Raw genomic sequence first — 19,716 nt, 5'->3', positions numbered from 1 at the left:
GAATATTACCATAATTTATTTTCTTCCAACATTTTAAGATATTTTCACCATTGCTGTTGCAAGTTTATTTATTCCCCCAGTCAGGGAAAGCCATGTGGCAAATAAATGTACCTGGCAACTTGGAGGGAGAAAGGTATTGTCACATTTTTATTCTAATTGCCCAGAAGAAGGTCGAACAGCTTGAAGCAAGCTTTAAAACATGCTCTTTTTTCCCCAGCACTTAGTGCAGAATTTAAATTGCAGACTACGAATACAAATACACAATTAGATGTAGATTTAACACTCATCTACTCAGAAAATCATGCAAGATCTGCCTTCCACAAGGAAATATAATATGGGAACAAAGGGGGAACCCAAGACTTTCTGAAATTTTGACTAATATCTGACAAGGAGCTGGAGAAATAAGCAGGAGGCCATAGTTCAGGACACAGTTGTGTGAAAAAAATCAAAATATTACATCAGATGTTATGTGTGACTAAAGGAGTGGCAGGCAGAGGGTAGGTGACCTTGTAAATCAAGAATACGTTGTGCTCCAAATCCCACGAACAGAGAGAGCAGTGCCTAGGGAAAACCAAGTGAGGTGCCTAGGGTACAAAAAGTGCCAGCCCTGTACTTGCTCAGCCCTGAGACTGAATGCCTCCTTTAAATTTGCACATCACTTGCCTCACTCTAGTCCCAACCCTGCTCATGTATCAAAAGTGCCTCCATTAAAGTGAAAGGAGAAAAGGACAACAGAGATATCATAGTAAAACGATGATGAAACCAGAAAAAGAGCAGTTTCCCAGGCTCCTTTGGCCCCGGTGGGGGCATGGAGAGAATACCCTGATATTCAGTAGAGTTTGGATTGCCAAACTCATCTTTGCAGTGGACTGAGGAATTATTTTTAACAGAAAACTGTAAGAAATTTGATTTCTGCAGATAAAAGTAATTCATTGAATATATAAAGATTTAATACACTCGATGGAAATTATCACACAAAGATATCATTTTGAATGATTGGGAATAAAAAAACTTTAAGAGAAATTGCTAAATGCAATGTGGGATCTAGGATTGGCTCCTGGAACAGAAAAAAAAATAGTAGAAGAACTGATAAAATCCAAATAAACTATGTAGTATAGGTAATAGCAATTTACCAATGTTAACTTCCTAGTTGGACAAATGTACCATGGTTATGTAAAATGTTAACATTAGGGGAAGGTGAGTGAAGAGTATATGGGAACATTCTGTACTACTTTTGGAATTTTTCTGTAAATCTAAAATTATTCCAAAATAAAGAGGGTTTTTTTTTTTTTAAGTGAATCTCTGGTAAATAGAGATCACTGACAAGAAAAATGTCTAAACCATGAAGATGTGTCCAGAAGAAATGGATGTCACTGAAACACACAGTTCTACACTCTACCAATATAAGAAAGTACAAGAAATGCAATTTGTAGAAGATATAAAAAGTAATAGGTGAACCTATCTAGTGATATAAGGCTAAACCAGGCTTACATGGGAAATATCTCACTTCCTACCTCAAAAATAGGGAAAGAAGTTCTGACAATGACTGGGAAAAGATGGGGCTTTTCCTCTTAAATGAAGAAAAATAAAAATTATCAGGGATTCAGTTTTCAGAGCAATGCTAACCTGAACAGAAGAGTCAGCGCAAACTAGGAGAGAGAATAAAATGGTTTAAAAGTATTTTGAAAAGCCGGCTTTAGGTAAAGCAGCAGGGCCTTATGACATACTTCGAAGAGAAGCAGCCGCACAGCACAGGGAGATCAGCTAGGTGGTTTGTGACCACCTAGAGGGGTGGGATAGGGAGGGTGGGAGGGAGGGAGACGCAAGAGGGAAGAGATATGGGAACATATGTATATGTATAACTGATTCACTTTGTTATACAGCAGAAACTAACACACCATTGTAAAGCAATTATACTCCAATAAAGATGTTAAAAAAAAAAATAAGACCCAACGCAGCCAAAATAAATAAATAAAGAGTACTTAAGGAATTGGCCGGTGTTATTACATAGCTGCTAGCGATTATTTTTGAGAACTCAAGGGGATAAAGAAAGTCCCTGTAGACTGAAAAAGGGTAAATGCAGTGCTCATCTTTTTAAAAAGGGAAAAAGGACAATCCCGGTAATTATAGACCTGTCAGCTTAACTTCAATATCAGGGAAAATATAGAACTTAACATCAATCAATTAGCATCAACTTGAAAAGCACAAAGTATTGGGTGGAAACCAACATGAGTTTTCAAAAGATGAATCGTGCCAGGCCAATTAATTTTCTTCTGTGATCAAGTGGCCACACAGGCAAGGAGGGAGCAGTAGCTATAATCTCTTTGACCATAAGTAGGGCTGAAAAGTAGTCTAAATATGGCAACAGTTCCTACAGGTGGCCAAGTCTCTATCTTTTAAGACAACTGAGGCCTGGACAGAAAGCTATCTGAGAAACACTGGTAGACCAGATGGCCTCCGGAATCACGTCCAACCCTGGATGGCCATTTTAGGAACTAATCTTACTTCCATGAGATTATTTCCAACTTGCTCATTTTCTCCAGATCTCAGTTTAAAGGTCAAAGCAGAATCTAGTAAAATATCTATGTCTTCACTCTAAAGAAAACTTTTTTAAAAAAGAAGACAAAGAAGCAGTAGAAAATGCACTGATGCCTTTGTGACACTGCTTTTTGGTACAAATGTAAGTGAAATTCAGGCTTAATCCATAGTGTGTCATTTTCTATTCATGTAGAATTAAGAAAATAATCTTTTGAATACTTAAGGATAAATAAGTAGAAATTTAATAGGTCTCAGATAAGTCTAGGCATTTCTCCAAGTCTTTGAAATTTGATTCCTAAGCCCATAGGTATCTACAGTGTGCAAATGTTTAATTCTCATCCAAGAAAACTCTAGTTTCTCTGCGGGTATGAGCAGTTCTTGGATCTTTATAAGCAGGCAAATTAGATCAGGTGCTACCTTTGCCCTGTACTGAAAGATTTTAGCGAACTCTCATCATCTGGTTGGTCTCTTATATTACCTCAAACCAAAATTAAACCCAGAAGTTTTAACATGTCCTCTGAGGAAGAGATGATTAGCAGTTCCCCAGTATCACTGCCAGGTTACTAAGCTTTATACTAGGAAAGGACATTCTTTACCCACAGGAGGCTTTAAAGTCAAAGAACAATTATGAACACACCAAAGTATAGATGATGTACTTGGAGGGGAAGCCCTAAGGAAAGAGTTTGGCTTCTTTAAAAGAAGAGCATTTCTCTTATTCTTTTGGGTAATGAAATAAGGGGAAGCAGAGAAAGAATATAATGAGGAGACTAGTCAGTTTTCAACTGGGTCATACACATCCAGCAGTGGAGAGGCAGGTCCAAATCAATACTTGCACACAAGCACTAGAAGGACCAGGAATCCTGTTTCTTAATTTTCAGAGATCAAGTCACTGTCAACAAAGCCAAGAGAAACAGGATTGGAGCAAAATTTGGTAAGGATTTTATTGGGTATTAGCTTTACTAAAATAAGCCCTTCTGCAGTAACCATACACCAGATGTTCACTCCTTTGCTTTAGTTCTACCCACATTAAGTATTTATTCGCGACAATGTCTTTTTCCAATTAGCTCCCCACCCCACAGTTTACCTGTATAGACAGAGGACTTGGGCTCTTGAGAACCTCCCCCATATATGTTTCTGTGCATGCACACCTGAGCACACACACACACACACACACACACACACACACCCCGCTCCCAAGTCCCTTCTCTCTGAACCTCATTCACAGATGAGTTGTAAGAATAGCACAATTCTTATCTTGAAAAGAATGAAAGCACTTAACTAAAAACATTTATTATAAACGTTGGCAATTGTAGCTACACAGAGTAAATACAAAATTCAGCTTTGTTTGGCCTAGGAAAGAATTCTCTCAGGCCAAGGGTTCAGCTTGTCTTTGCCTGGGATTTTTTTTGCCTGGTGACCATTGTGGTGCATTTTCTGTCTTCTCTTTCAGATTGAACTGACACAGTCAGCTGTTGTCTTTCTGGCTCTGAACTGGGCTGATCAGCCTCTCTGATCTTATCTGTGCTGTCTCCACCCACTCTCACTACAGAAGATTTTCTCTCTTTTGGGTCCCAGCTCTTACTGAATTAATCTCTTTAACACTCCATCTCTCCAGTTACTCAGAGCAAAACCATGGAGTTATCCTGCCTTGTATGACCATTATCTCCCACCATCCCACATCTAACGCAGAAGCAAATCCTGTGGAGTCTACTTTCAAATATACATCTAAAATCCAGCCATCTCTCCCAACTCCTCCCTTGGTCCATGCCGCCGTCACTTCTCACCTGGATTCTTGCAGTAGCCTCCACGCTGGTCTCCCTGCTTCTATCTTTGGCTCCCTACAGTTCATTTTCAATCTAACAGCCAATGTGTCCTTTGTGACATCTACAGGAGATCACATCACTTCTCTGCTCAATACACTCCACTGGCCTTTCACCTCCCTAAAAGGAAAAGTTAAAATTTTCAGAAAGGCCTACATGGTCCTAGAGGACCTCACCTCCCTTTCCTTTCTCACCTCATCTGGTACCGTTCTCCCGCTTACTGTCTCTGCTCCAGCCAGAACAAAGTGGCTTCTCAAACACCGCCAGGCACCTCCCACCTCCAGGCCTTAGCGCCTGCTGTTACCTCTCACTGGAGTGTTCCTGTTGTAGATTCCCACCAGGCTCCTTCCCTGCCTCCTCCAAGTTTGGACTCAGATGTCACCTTCTCAAAGCGATCTTCCATGAAAACAAAATTAATTCAAAATTACAACTTCCTCCATCCTGGCATTCCTCATCTCCCTCCCCTGCTTTACTCTCCTCCACAGCACTTTTTCCTCTTAATAAACTACATAACTTACTTCTGTAATTGGCTACCTCTCTCTCTCTCTCTCTCTCTCTCTCATTCCCTCTCTCTGTCTCTCTCTTCCTCCACACATTCCCCCCAGTAGATGCAAAATTCTTGAAGGCAGAGATTCTGTTTTATATACTTCTGTATCCCCATTGCCTAGTCGAGTGCTTGGCACATAGCTGGTATTCCCTTAATATTTGCTAAACAAATTAACTAAATGAAAATATATTCACACAATAGCTACCATGTTAATGTTCATAGCAGCATTACTCATAATAGAAACCGAAGCAATCCAGCTATCTATTAACTGGTGAACAGATAAACAAAATATGGTATATTCATACTATTCAGCAGTAAAAATCAGTATTCAGAACAGAATCCTGATTCTTGCTACAGCCTGGATGAACCTCGAAAACATTATGCTAAGTGAAAGAAGCCAGACGCAAAATATGACATATTATACAATTCCACTTATATGAAATGTCTGGAAAGGGCAAATTCATAGAGGCAGAAAACAGATTAGTGGTTGCTTGGAGCTGGGGTAGCAGTGGGAGTGACAAATGGGCATGAGGGAATTTTCAAGGCGATGGAAACATTCCAAAACTGGATTGCAATCATGGTTGCCCAACTCTATAAACTTGCTACAAATCATTGAATTGTACACTTACAGTAGTTGAATTTTATGATATATAGAGAATACTTCAATAAAACGATTAAAAAAAGTTTATTTTAAAAAACTTTGAAATTACTCTGTTAATGAGGCCAAGGCCACAAGCTCAAATTCTTGGGAGCCAATGAGATTGCTTATTCTCTATTTTGTTTCTTTCTTTCCTACAATACCTAGCTGTGTATGAATCTATAATCTAGGCCCTATAGGAGGAGACATAACCCCTGCCCTTTGGGAATTTATAATCTAATTAAAAGATAAGATGCACAGAGATCATTACAATGCAAGGCAGAATATGAAATGCCACATTAAGGACATGCCAGGAAAGTGTTAAGTAGGAAGACAATAAGCAGAGAAGGGCGCTAAGGAGGGCCTACAGGCCACCCTCTTCACCCCCCTCTCTTCCACATGTCACCATGTTACTGAAAGTGGGATCCGACTGCTCGCTACTCTAAAGCCAGTACTCGAGACGCAAGGTTGGTAAAAGGAAACTTTGCTTTATTTCAAGGCTGGCAACTGGGGAGGAGGGCAGACTCACATCTAAAGGCTGACTCCCTCCACTGACAATCAGTGGGCAAGAGCTTTTAAAGCGGAGTTTCGGGGGTGTATATGTGGAGGGAGGGGGCTGCATGCAGAAACAGCACAGTCAGCCCCGACAGTCATCATGAAATTGGTCATCGGTGGGTCTGATCAGCGTCATCTTGATTGTTTTAAGTACAGTTAATATTCAGTTCCAGGGTGGGTTTGTTCCCATTTCTTTGGGCCCATTTCTCAGAATTGCGGCAGCTTATGTCATGGCCACAGTCTGGTCATCATGTAATTAACTTTTTTCACCTGGGGGTTTCAGTATCTACAAGACAGCTCAAGGGATATGGCTCAGAATATTACCTATAGCCCTTGAGGAGGAACTAAATGTCCTTGACTTTGTTTAATGACTAAACTATTATTAGTTGGTCTTGTTTGACTGCTTTACTTTGCTTCTGCATTTTCTCACTTCTCTGATTAAACTTATTCTTTGGCTAAAGTTTTTCTACAGACAAAAGGCAGGCAGAGCACATGGAGGGGAGGACCATAGGGTCCTGCTCCATTTCAACCAGGAATATTGGGCAAGAAAATATAGAAGCATCAGTGCAAAGATCTCAATCGTACTAGAATAAACAACTCAGGGATGTGTCCTATTAGCAGAATACCTGATACAGTGTAGGTGTTCAACATATGCTTATTGAATGAATGAATGAAAATGTAGGTGGGGTGTGGCAGCATTTCAGGTTGATTGTAGACTGGCAGGGAGAGATCTCACACACACACATACACACGCGCACACACACACACACACACACACACACACACACACTCAGCATCTGCAAGGTCACATCTGCCTTCAGAAGGAGACAGAGTCAGTGCCCAGATGTGCCTGAACAATATCTCTGCCTCCCGTTTCCCAGCATTCCAGAAAGCTATTTCCCCAAGAGTTTGTCCTTTTATCTGGGCATTTTTAATAATCAAGTTTAGTCCAAGAACCATAACCAGAAATTCATTCCCTTCCAGGTCAATTGTGTTATCTTTATACGTGAAGACAAAACATAAGCATATTATCGAGTGTATCTTTATACTACTCTCTAGGTTCTTTATGTGAATGTTTTCTCTTCTGACCTACATAATAGGAATGGTAGATCTAAATAGTAGGAAGAAACTATGGTTTTTTCCTTCTTTTAAATCCTTCCCATAGAGTGGAAGTGCAAAGTGATGTTTAATTGTGAATAGAGTGAAATGTTTAATAAGTGCTCTGGAGATGAAAAGATAAATGGATGGATAGATGGATGTGAATGGTTGAACAAATGAAAAAAATCAAAGAATGAATGCCTGCTTGGTGACAATCTAAAGCCTTTCTGTATATTTGATCTCAATTACAGGATAAGAAGCAAGTGTCAGCATTTGAGGAGTCACACATGGAGTTTGAGCCCAATAAACAGTGTCATCTGAGACAACTCCAACAGCTCAAGAAAAAGTTGCTGGCCCTTCAGCAAGAACTGGAGTTTCGCACCGAGGAGCTGCAGACTTCTTACTGTTCCCTCCTGCAGTATCAGTCCATCCTGGAGAAGGAGACTTCTGACCTGGTCATTCTCCACCATCACTGCAAGATGAAAGAAGATGAGGTATAGATAAAGTAACTATGGAAATGTCCCATATGCCCATGTACCTACAGAAATCAGGCCAAAGCTACTAGAAAGCAAGCGTTGGACTTAGAGAAGAGCTTCACAACATCTTGAGCAGGTTTTATCAACTTTCCCTCTTTAAGTCTTGATTTTTTTTGAAGCTGAACAGAGGGAACTAAACAGAATGGCATAATTGGATGAAAGCTCCAGTATTAATGCACATGGGGTATGTGGTATGTGTGTACACGTGTGGGAGGTGTGTGTGTGCACGCACATATATGTGTATGGTGTGCATGTAGGTTTATCATCTCCATTCTATTACCATGGCAATTTAAATGCAAAAGACTCTGGTTCTCTGAGGGTTATGAAGGAGGTATAAGGTCTATTAAGTCAATCATTTTTAGAAAAATCAGGTTTTGGTCATATATACATTCCTGGCACTTGCACAGTTGATAAGATAACAAGACAATGAGTCTGAGTCAATCGCTGACAGTACCAGATCAGTCATTTTTTTCAGACTGGAGTTTTAGATCACGTAGACTTCGCTTAAGTACATTCTGGACATTCATTTCTATTCATGTCCGAGGATAGTATTTTTTTTTAAACCAGAGAGTATCATCCTTGTAGAATCCCAAGTAAATTCCAAAGACCAAAACCATAGAACTAAAATCAGTTGGGAAGTGATAGCACTGGCAGTAGTAAAACCATGGGTTCAAAGGAATGGGACAGGGACTTCCCTCGTGGTGCAATGGTTAAGAATTCACCTGCCAACGCAGGGGACACAGGTTCGAGCTCTGGTCCGGGAAGATCCCACATGCCGTGGAGCACCTAAGCCCGTGCGCAACTATTGAGCCTGCGCACTAGAGCCCGCGAGCCACAACTACTGAGCCTTCATGCCACAACTACTGAAGCCCGTGCACCTAGAGCCTGTGCTCCACCAACAAGAGAAGCCACTGCAATGAGAAGCCCTCGCACCGCAACAAAGAGCAGCCCCTGCTTGCCGCAACTAGAGAAAGCCCGTGCGCAGCAACGAAGACCCAATGCAGCCATAAATAAATAAATACATTTATTAAAAAAAAAAAAAAAAGGGAATGGGACAGGCAGCCTCCTCTGGCATTTTCTTCCTCTGCCCTTAAAGATAAAATTCCAAGGGCTATCTTGAATGGTGCTGTTTTAAGAACTAACTCCAGGGGTTTTATGGAGGGCCTTAAAGAACATGGAATTTTTTTTAAAGGAAATATTATGGCCAATAAGAATTTGCTGAAAAGGACTGGGAGGGAAAGGAACAAAGAAAGGTTATCCTACATAATATAATCTGGGACAAAGCCTGTGAGCATAAACCATGGTTTAATAAAGCTAATGCAGGGCTGTGTTAAAACTGTCTGGTTCATCTTAACTTAAACAAGAGTCCAGCCTAGATAAAGTCACCCTGAATTAGTTGGGATTCTATTTGGCTGCATATAACAGAAAACCCCATAGTAATAGTATCTTAAATAAGATAGTTTATTTCTATGATATATAAAAGAAGGTCAGAGAGAGGTAGTCTAGGACTGTTACAGTAACTACATGTGTCATCAGATACATAGGGTTCTGTCTTTCAGCACCACCATCATCAGCCCAAGGCTTCCATTTTCTAGTTCACCTAAGACAGCTGCTGGAGCTCCAACCATCACATCTTCATTCCAAATAATCGGGTGGGAGGTGGGGTGGGGAGAGAAAGGCACACTCCTCCCTTTTAAGGACACTTTCCAGGAGCCGCACAAAACACTTTCACTTATATACCATTGGCGAGAATTAGTCACATGGCTACAGCTAGTTCTTAGGAAGGCAAGGAAATGCAGTGTTTTAGTGAGGCTCACTATTGTCCCAAATAAAGTCAAGGTGTGGGATTCGGCAGGCAGCAGTCACAAAATTGGAAATCTTTGGAAAAATTACTTTAGGCGTTCTGCCAAGTTCCCCCAATATTTTGTTCACAGAAGTATCAAACTTCTGTCTAATGTTGGGTTTCCCAACAACAGATCTTAAGGAGATGAATATAAGTACTAGTCAATTCAGGAGGTGATCCCAGGAAGCATGGTGGGAGAATAGGGAAGTGAGTCAAACAAAGGCGGGAAGCCCATAAAGAAAATCAAGAAGATCACTGCTCTGGGAAACTGGGGTTCAACCCCTCTGGAGAATTCTGGGAGATAATGTAGAACACCCCTCAGATTGATCCCAGCCAACCACCCCAGTCATTAGTTGAGAGTTGCCCCTGAGGGTATTAAACTCCCCAGGGCTTGTCACTTGCCTTGTCTTGCTCCTCTGCTTGAGTGGACTCCTGGGGCCAGAGCAACGCTCAGGCAAAGAGTTGAAGATGCTTGTGGTTGGAGTGGGGTTAGCATGCAAAGGGATGGTGGGTGTCATGGGGATATGAGCTTCCGTTATAAACGTTTGAATATAAAATACTCCTTTCCTCTTTTCTTTACCAAATAAACACCTCAAACTAAATGATCTTCTCCCAAGACGAATCTCAAATGACAGGCAGCAAATATATTAGCTTAGACCAATAAAATGTGTTCTGTCTGAATTCTACTGAACTATTTGAACCCAAATGAAGCCTTCCTGATGACCCTCCTGCTCTTAACTTTTTCAACACATATAATTCAAGCTATATAATTTAGCTCACTCAACAGTTGTTTGCTAATTTTAAATCGTATCTCTCCCCGATTTGTAAGAGTTTGTAAATTCTTTGAGGGAGGAGCCTATGTTATATAGGTATACATACCCCTAAGCACCCAAAACAGTGTTCATGAGCATTCAATAAATATCTGTCAGTTGGTTGACTAATTAATTGATTAGGAAGAAAAAGAACCTAAATAAGGATGCTGCAAATCCCAGAGGATCTTCGGGTCATGTTCCCCCACTATCTCTAGGGAACTTTGCTGACATGGGCCTGTGTGCACGAGGGGCTCCACATGTTCTAAATTAGACCTCTAGAGAATACATAGGAAAGAAAGAATACTGGCATTTTAAGCCCTTAAAAAATGGAGCTATACATTCATTCTTATTAATCAACTAACAAGTCTTTATTGAATTAACTACATACCAGACAGAATGAGAAATAGATATGGTCCCTGCCTTTAAGAAGCTTACCATCTAAACAGGACAAACTTAAAAAAAAAAATTTCTAATCATTAACATTCTGATTTTATGTATTGTAGTTTTTAGATCTGAGCTGGGCCTGTTCTTTGCATCTGGGTTTCTAGTTAAGATATGAGACTCCTCTGCATGTGGTCTTATAGCAATATCCTTTCCTCGTTAGATGCTTCTATGGGTTCAGTGTTGTTGTTTTTTCCTACACCAACAGGTGATTCTCTGTGAGGAGGAAACAGGAAATCATAATGAGAACACAGGGGAGAAGCTCCATTTGGCCCAGGAGCAACTCGCCTTGGCCAGGGACAAAATCCTCTCCCTAGAAAGGAGCTTAAACCTCTACAGGGATAAATACCAGACTTCCCTGAGCAGCATCGAGTTACTGGAGTGCCGAGTGAAGATATTGGAGGGGGAGCTCAGCAGGATCGTCGGTCAGGTAGGACTTAAACCAGACCACTCAGACCAGGAGCTCCCAGGTGGTCCCTGTAACAGTCCCAGCCTCTCTGCCAGAAACCCAAACCTTCAACCAGTTGTCATTCCTTCCCTTGAATTTTGTAGCCCTCAGTTTTGCACTTCCAGCCTTCACATCTCCTGTAAGATTGCTCCTTAGGAATTTTAAGACTCCTTAATTAATTTAAGGAGCCACAACTTCACATAAGGCAGAAAGTGAATTACCAAATGAGCTCTCAAATCTTCCATGTTGCCATGGGGGTCCGGCAGGGGGCTATTCCAGGTCACAGGACTCATGGAAACCATAGCGTCAGGATTAAATAGGAGGAGAAAGCCAAAAAACATAGCAAAGAAGTGACTGAACTTGTTTCTTTTTTCTTTCAATTGCTTTTTAAAATTACACAAGTAATACAACAATCTAGGCTCTCTAGACAGAATTATGGATATTAAATGTAAAAGCCCACCTTCAGCCTTCTCCGCCCCACTCTTCTCCCGCTAGGCAATCACCCGAAATGTTCTGGCAATCTTCCCCATCCTATTGCTATGTAAAAAGTTAGAGTTTTCTTTTTACATAAATGAGTCATTTTATAAATATGGTTCTACACTTTGCTTTTTAAATGTATATCTTGATGATTTCTTCTAGTTACTACCTTGTATTCTGTAGTATGACTGTACCCTGTACCATCTACTGACCTGTTTGTCTACTACAAACAAGCTGTAAATGAACATCTTTATCTCTACGGGGTTAATTCCTGAAGTGGGATTTTGCTGGGTTAAAGGAAATGCTTATTTTTAATGTTTAAAGATACTTCTAAATTGAACACCAAAAAGGTTCTACCAGTTTACACTTTTACCGACAATAATTTCCCTACACTCACAGGGTATGTTTTCAGTCTTTTTAAGTTGTGCTAAACTGATGGATGGGGAAAAAAATAGATTTTCTCAATTTTTATTTCCTTTAGTTCTAATAGCTGTGGGTTGGGTTCCCCAGGAAGCAGACTCTGAGACAGACTGGTATGCAGGACGTTTTTAGAGAAAGCTCTTGGCATCAACACCTAGGAAGGGGAAGGAAGCAGGGTTGGGCAGATGGAGAAGCTGGGCTCTGATGGTCCCAGCAAAGGCCTCAGCCAACCTCACGGAGAGCTCTGGGGCTGGAAGGACCTTTAGAGCTATTCTAAATTCGGGAGAAGGGAGCTGGCCTTTATAGCTCCATGTTGATCAGTGATTGGATGTAAGCTGTCTTCCTAGGGAGAGACATGACCTTGGGCAAAAGTTTTCTTCAGCCCAGGCAATCCCTAAGAGGGCTGACAGCTGAGGCTATCTTAGGGCATCACCCCCAGCAGCTGGAGGAGTAAGTCCTTCACTGCTGAAGGGGATCTGTGAGGCCCATCACAGCTCCCACCTTGTGAATGAAGTAGTGAGCCTGTTCATAAGTGTATCGGTCCTGTGGATTTCTCTTTTACGAATTGCTTTTAAATCCTTAACCAATTTTTTATTGGGTTGTTAGTCTTTTTTGTGTTGACTTATAGGAGGTTCTTAATATATTACAGGTAATAATGCTTCATTATATAAGTTATAAATATTTTCTCCCAGTTTGTAACTTTTCATTTTCTCTTATTAATGGTATTTTTCAACATACAAAACTTTTGAATTTTTATGAAGTTAAATCTCTTAGCTCTTCTTTATAGATTCTAGGTTTTATGTCTTGTTTAGGAAGGCCTTCACTACCCTCAAAATTGCAAAAGTTTATCTTATATTGTCTTTTAGCACTTCTTAAAAATTTATTTATTTTATTTATTTATTTTTAGCTGTGTTGGGTCTTCGTTGCTGTGCGTGGGCTTTTCTCTAGTTGCGGTGAGCGGGGGCTACTCTTCCTTGTGGTGCGCGGGCTTCTCATTGCGGTGGCTTCCCTTGTGGCGGAGCACGGGCTCTAGGTGCACGGGCCTCAGTAGTTGTGGCACGTGGGCTCAGTAGTTGTGGCTCGCAGGCTCAGTAGTTGTGGCACGTGGGCTTAGTTGATCCACAGCATGTGGGATCTTCCTGGACCAGGGCTCGAACCCGTGTCCCCTGCGTTGGTAGGCGGATTCTTAATCACTGCACAACCAGGGAAGCCCTAGCACTTTTATAATTTTGTATTTTTATGTTTTTAGCTTTAGTCCACCTGGAATATACACATACATATATATATATAATGCACATACACATATATATATATTTTATATATACATAATGAGAGTATCATCTTACTGTTTCTTAACTTTTTTATTGTTTTCCATTCCTTTTTCCACATAGACACTGAATTATTTATACACTCATGGGCAGCTTTCATGCTCAGTGAACATGAACTATTTCTAACTTTGCCTGAAAAAGCCCAGTTAGGGAGACAGTTTAATGGAGAAAGTATCTACCATCCAAACCAGGACTTTTTGCTCTTTTTTGCCTGTCTGCGTCAGTTCACCCCATTATTAGTGCAGACCAGTGAACAGGTAGTAACCTTCATGCATGATTTCAGATGATCTAGAGAAAGACATTTTTTAAAAAAACGCACTTCTAGGAAAAGAGCCATATTCATGGTGATGAGAGTGTCAATTGGTATGTTTTCTTTGAAGGACAATTGTGCAATATCAAAGTTTTAAATAGATCCAATTTAAATAGATTACTACTTCTACAAATTTAATCTATACATAAACTAGAATAGGTACTCAAAGATTTATGTGCAAAAATATTCATTTCAGCTTCGTTTTAGAAAAAACTTGGAAGCAACATATATTCCCATCAATAGAAGACTGGATAAACATATTTAAAAGCAATTTAAAAGAGCAAGATAAAAGCACATGTACTAACATGGATAAATTTCTAAGGCATCTTGTTGAGAAAAAAAATGTTTCAAAAAGACAAAATAATATATGTATACTACAATATTCATTTATATGTATGTAAATGTATAGAAAGTTCTAGAAGGATATGCACAAATTGTCATCTCTGGAGAATGCAGCAAGTATGGGATTAGAGGTGGTGGTCAAAGAGAAATTTAGACTTGCCTGTAATATTACAGTGTTTTAGAAAGATTACATATATATGTGTGTGTGTATTACTCGTGCAGTTTGAAATTAATTTTAAAAGAAGAGTAAGATAGATCCACAAACAGCAATATGGAAAATATCCTAAATAAGTGGCCAAGTGAAAACACAATGTTTAGAATAGTATGCAGAAGGCTTTCATTTGGTAGGGGAAGAGTAGGGGGTTATATACTTATACATATACGCATATATAAATATGCATAAATTATCCCCAGAAGGATATACAAAAAACTGGGAACACAGACCGTCATGGAAAAGGGGACCTGTGTCATGGAGGGTCAAGACTGACTTTTCAGTGTATTCTCTTGTGAACGCTTTGAACTTTTTACCGTGTGTGCACTTAATTTTTTTCTTTTGTTAAGGAAGCTCTGATTCACATATATGAATATAAACTTTTAGAATACAGGTCTAGAGATCTTCCATGTTCATGGCATATTGAAATTGACTCGAAAATTATGAACAAAATCAACCTATTATTTTTAAATATCCCAGGAGCCCAAGAGTAATGGTGATCATTCAAAGGTGCATATATACACTTCTCCCTGCATGATTCAAGAGCATCAGGAGACCCTGAAACGACTATCTGAAGTCTGGCAGAAGGTCTCTGAGCAGGATGATCTAATAAAGGAACTTCGAAATAAGCTAGCCTGCAGTAACGCTTTGGTAAGTGTCTCCTTCTAGAACATTTTCCCAAGAGACCCAAAATAAAGCCATGAGGAAAGAGAGGAGGGGAAAAGAGTCACCTAAAGTAATCTCTTTTCCAGTACTCCTCAAATGTCTTACATATTCATGTCCCTGCCTCTTGTTCATATTCTCCATGGTATGCATCCCCCAACCCACACTAAGATTCTAAAGAGACTTAAAATCTCACGCAGCAACCAGGGTGTCCATCAGTAGGGAAATAGTTAAAGAGATTAAGAGAAATGATTAAAGAGCTATCCATATTATGGAATAATACACAGCCAAGGAAAAAGATTAAGCAGATCTGTAAGGGCTGCATGGAAGATATTTGCGATACACTGTTGAGAAAAAGTTGCAGAATCTTATGTATAGTTCAGTCCCACTTTTGTTTTTTAAAGTCTTTGATCGTAATATGGAAGTATATACTGTAAATTGCCAATAGTGCCCCCTCCCCCTTAGTAGAAGTGAGAGAGGGGACAATAAGTGGATAGGAGAGTCTCACTTCTTATTTTCAATGCTTGGGTTCTATGTGAATTATTTTCAACAAACAAGAACAAAAGTTTCATATTTTTTTAATTTTAAAAAACACGTACACATTCACCCACTCCAAAAGAAACTTCCTTCTTTATTTCTTGAACTTTGAATCCTATCTTCTGAGAGATTCAGTACGTCTTTCCGTCACAGCCTCCAAAGAATCTTCTTCTGCCTCATAAACTGGACTGCACAGAGGATCAAGAGGGAGTCCAAAATGTGGCCATTGACGGACTTGAGACAAATCACTGTCTATGCCTTAGTGAACCTTGATATAAGATTGAGAACATAATTCCTTCTCCTTAGTTTATATAATATGAATTATATAATGCTGCAACAAACTTGGGCTGAGAAAGGAACACCCTGCAAAAATAGCACTAGTAATAAGCCAGTTGCATTGATCATCCAGCATAACTGACTTGTGCTGGGTTGCAGGTTCTGGAGCGTGAAGAGGCTTTGATAAAATTACAAGCAGACTTTGCTTCCTATACAGCCACCCACCGACATCCCTCTAGCTCCTCAGAAGATTGTGAAGACATCAAAAAGGTGGGAGAACTTTTGCTTATGTGTGCCTGGTAGGATTGGGCCGAGTTGGGTTTGATTCTGGGTTCTCCTACTTGTTAAAATATTTATACTACATTTTATATTTTATTTTATATTTGTGTCACTTTGATTAGCCCTGCCACAAGGATCGTGTATATAATGTATGCCACGCCCCCAAGGAGTGCGTCTGGCATGATTAGATTTTGGAATTGAATTTTGGAATTGCACCTGTCTCTTAACTCACATCCAATGGTACATCTAAACAAGACAGAGGCTCCTTTTGGCTTGCTAGCTTCAAAAGAACCATCCAGCCTTCTAGTTTCTGGCTGGAGTTGAAAAGCAACAAATTTAAGGAAGATTATTAATTCAAATCCACTCCCTTTAAAAAAAAACTCTTATGTTTTCAAAATTCAAAGCCATCTCAAAAGTTGATTCTAATAATGAATAAGCATTTAAACCATGGAAACAAATCACACGATTTGACCAACAAATATGACAGTGAAAACTAGGTTAGGGTCCCTTCTAGGAGGTCTGAAGTCAGTCATGCCTGAACTCGAGGTACAAGGCAAAGCCAGCCACACGAGGCCATGCTGATGCTGAAATAGTGGCAAAGCGGAGTGGCAGAGAGAGTCAACACATCAGCTCTCCAAGGGATCCTCTAGCTGGGGAGTGGAGATGCTTCTTTTTCCAGGACTTTCTGGTCCCACAAGGTTTGGATGAACTTTGGAGCTCTTCCTTGTACATCTGTCAATATTTATTTTAAAAGTCAGTCCCATGTTATTCACATCCTGACCTACAGCAAGATCTCATACACTCCATGTTTGTTTTCTTTTTATCTGAGAAATGTCTTTATTTCTCCCTCACTTTTTAATTTTTTATAGTGGCAAAAAACACATAACATTAAATTGACCATCTTAACCATTTTTAAGTGTACAGTTAGTTGTGTTAAGTATATTCTCATTGTTGTGCAATAAATCTCTAGAACTTTTTCATCTTGCGAAACTGAAACTGTATCTACTAAACACAAATTCTTCTTTAATACTCCATTTTCTAAAATGATACAGACTTCCTCAAGAAACAGAATCCACTTTCACCCACCATTTTGTATATCCTACCCAAAGCCTTCACATTATTTGAACATTCTATTCAGGCTAGAACTACCCACATCACAGTTAGTGCCAGCCGTCCTCTCCTCCCTCAGCTGGCCTGGCACACACTGGGCCTTTGAGTCGCTGTAGGGCCCACACCCAGGTCAGACGGTGATTGCCCTGCATTTCTCCAGCTGTCCCCCTCTGTCTTCTTGCTGCAACCCTCCTTCATTGTCAACTGTGAAATCACATAACTATCTCCCCAGCATCCCCTGATGCCCAGACAACTAATTGTTCCTTCTTGGCCACGTGTACATGTTCCTTCCTGGTTTCTCTGGTTACAGCCCTTTCCCCTCTCCTTCAGGGTAGAAGCCAAAGTTCTTGCTGAGGGACTAAGAGCCCTCTGTGATGTGACTACCCCCTAACTTCCTCACCTCCTCTCCTCCTCCTTCTCTCTCCATCACTCACTCCACTCTAACCACATGGCCTCCTGCATGTTCTGCCCCCAGGGCCTTGTCATCAGCTAGCACTGCCTGCTCCCCCAACTGCAGAGCTCGTCCCTCAGATACCTCAACATGGCTCACGCCCTCACCTCCAGCAAGTGCCTGCTCAGAGGCCACCTTCTCAGTGAGGCCAACCCATCTATCCTATTTAAAACTGTAACCCACAGCCTCGCCCCTGCCTGCCCCATACATCTCCATTCCCCTTTTGCTGTTCTGTTTCTTCCATAGCACTTATCAACTTTTGTTTTCTGTAAGTCACTACTTTACGCTCTTTGTCTGTCTCATCCCACCAGAAGGTCAGCTCCCTGGGGTTAAGAATTGGTGTCTGTGTCGTTTGCAGCACCTACAGTGCACACAGTGCCTGGCACACAGTAGGTGTCTTATCAATGACACTGAGTGTTACAGGGAGGAAGAGGGGGCTCCTTTTGTGCACATTCCATTCCGTGTGGGCATGAGAAGAAGTCTGCCATGTCCTTTCTTTTTTAACTCTCTTTTTACTTTTTAAATTGAGATATAATTGACATACCAGAAAACTCACCATTTAAAGTGTGCAATCAGAATGGACTTGAGGACATGGGGAGGGGGAAGGGTAAGCTGGGACGAAGTGAGAGAGTGGCATGGACATATATACACTACCAAACGTAAAATAGATAGCTAGTGGGAAGCAGCCACATAGCACAGGGAGATCAGCTTGGTGCTTTGTGACCACCTAGAGGGGTGGGATAGGGAGGATGGGAGGGAGGAAGATGCAAAAGGGAGGAAATATGGGGACATATGTATATGTATAGCTGATTCACTTTGTTATAAAGCAGAAACTAACACACCATTGTAAAGCAATTTTACTCCAATAAAGATGTTTAAAAAAATAAAATAAAATAAAAATAAAGTGTACAATCATTGGTTTTTAGTGTATTCACAAAGTTAGGCAATAGCACCACTAATTCCAGAACATTTTCATCACTCCAAAAAGAAACCCATATCCACGAGCAGTCACCCCCCCATCCCCCCTCCCGCAAACCCTGGCAACCACTATTCTGCTTTCCGTCCCTACGGATTTGCCTGTTCTGGACACTCAGAATTCTATAAAGCTTTCTTCCCCCATGTCCTCACCCTGCCCTGCTCTTCCATCTGCCCAGATACTGAAGCACCTGCAGGAGCAGAAAGACAGCCAGTGCTCGCACGTGGAGGAGTACCAGAACCTCGTGAAGGATTTGCGCACGGAGCTAGAAGCCGTGTCAGAAGAGAAGAAAAGCATCATGGAGGGTAAACCGTGGGCCAGCGGGCTGCAGCAGAGGGTAGGCAGCCAAGGAAGCCGGAGCCCCGCTCTGAGCAAGAAGCGCTCTGTCTTGTCCCGCTGCAGACATGTTGAAGCTGGAGCTGGACCTGCACAGGCTGCGGGAAGAGACATCTGCCCGCTTGGAGAGGAAGGACAAGGAGGTCGTCATCCTGCAACGGCGACTGCAGGAGCTGCAGGTGCAGTTCACTGAGACCCAGAAGCTCGGTTTGAAGAAAGACAAGGTAAGGCGAGGAGCTCCGTGGTTGGAACTGCCAGCAGGGCCCTGTGAGGCCAGGCCTCGGCAGAGGCGGGCTCTGTGGCCCCACACTCGCTGTGATTGCTTGGGGAGCACCCATACATGCGCAGTGAGACTGCGGTGCTTCAGGCCCAGGGGCAATTCTGAGCTCTTCCTTGGAATTTCTCATGGCACGTAATAAATAAATAAAACATCAGGAGCCTTAATAGAGATGTGGACTCTGTGTAAGAAAGGGGTTCTTCCCCAGCCCTGCAATAGTGAGTTTGGGACACGCTCGTATTATTCCCTTATGCTTTTGTTTATGCCTAAGAGTAGAAAGAAATGCTATAAAATAATGTGTAGCCTTATTCACAATTTCATGTGAATTTCAATTCTTTAATTACAAATAACTTACAAATATGCAAACCAGGCAGTTTGAAAATATTAGTGGAAATATGCCCTAGAAGGTCTGTAGTTACCAACGTAAATCAAGCTCCTAGAAAAGCGT

The 19,716-nt window shown here is 41.0% G+C and overlaps 1 protein-coding gene across 1 annotated transcript in view; it reads left to right on the top strand.

Moving 5' to 3' along the window:
* Nucleotides 1-19,716, top strand: part of PMFBP1 (polyamine modulated factor 1 binding protein 1) — a 42,535-nt gene that overhangs the window by 9,059 nt on the left and 13,760 nt on the right. The window contains exons 4-9 of the mRNA XM_049703554.1: nucleotides 7,447-7,689; nucleotides 11,036-11,257; nucleotides 14,844-15,014; nucleotides 15,999-16,109; nucleotides 18,834-18,960; nucleotides 19,058-19,215. Coding sequence (XP_049559511.1) covers nucleotides 7,447-7,689; nucleotides 11,036-11,257; nucleotides 14,844-15,014; nucleotides 15,999-16,109; nucleotides 18,834-18,960; nucleotides 19,058-19,215 — 1,032 coding nt within the window. The remainder of the gene's footprint in view (nucleotides 1-7,446; nucleotides 7,690-11,035; nucleotides 11,258-14,843; nucleotides 15,015-15,998; nucleotides 16,110-18,833; nucleotides 18,961-19,057; nucleotides 19,216-19,716) is intronic.

This window comes from Orcinus orca, chromosome 20 (genome assembly GCF_937001465.1).
Source record: "Orcinus orca chromosome 20, mOrcOrc1.1, whole genome shotgun sequence".
Taxonomy (NCBI): Eukaryota; Metazoa; Chordata; class Mammalia; order Artiodactyla; family Delphinidae; genus Orcinus; species Orcinus orca.
Note: the sequence above shows the minus strand (reverse complement) of the source record. Positions and strands in the feature narration are given on the sequence as shown.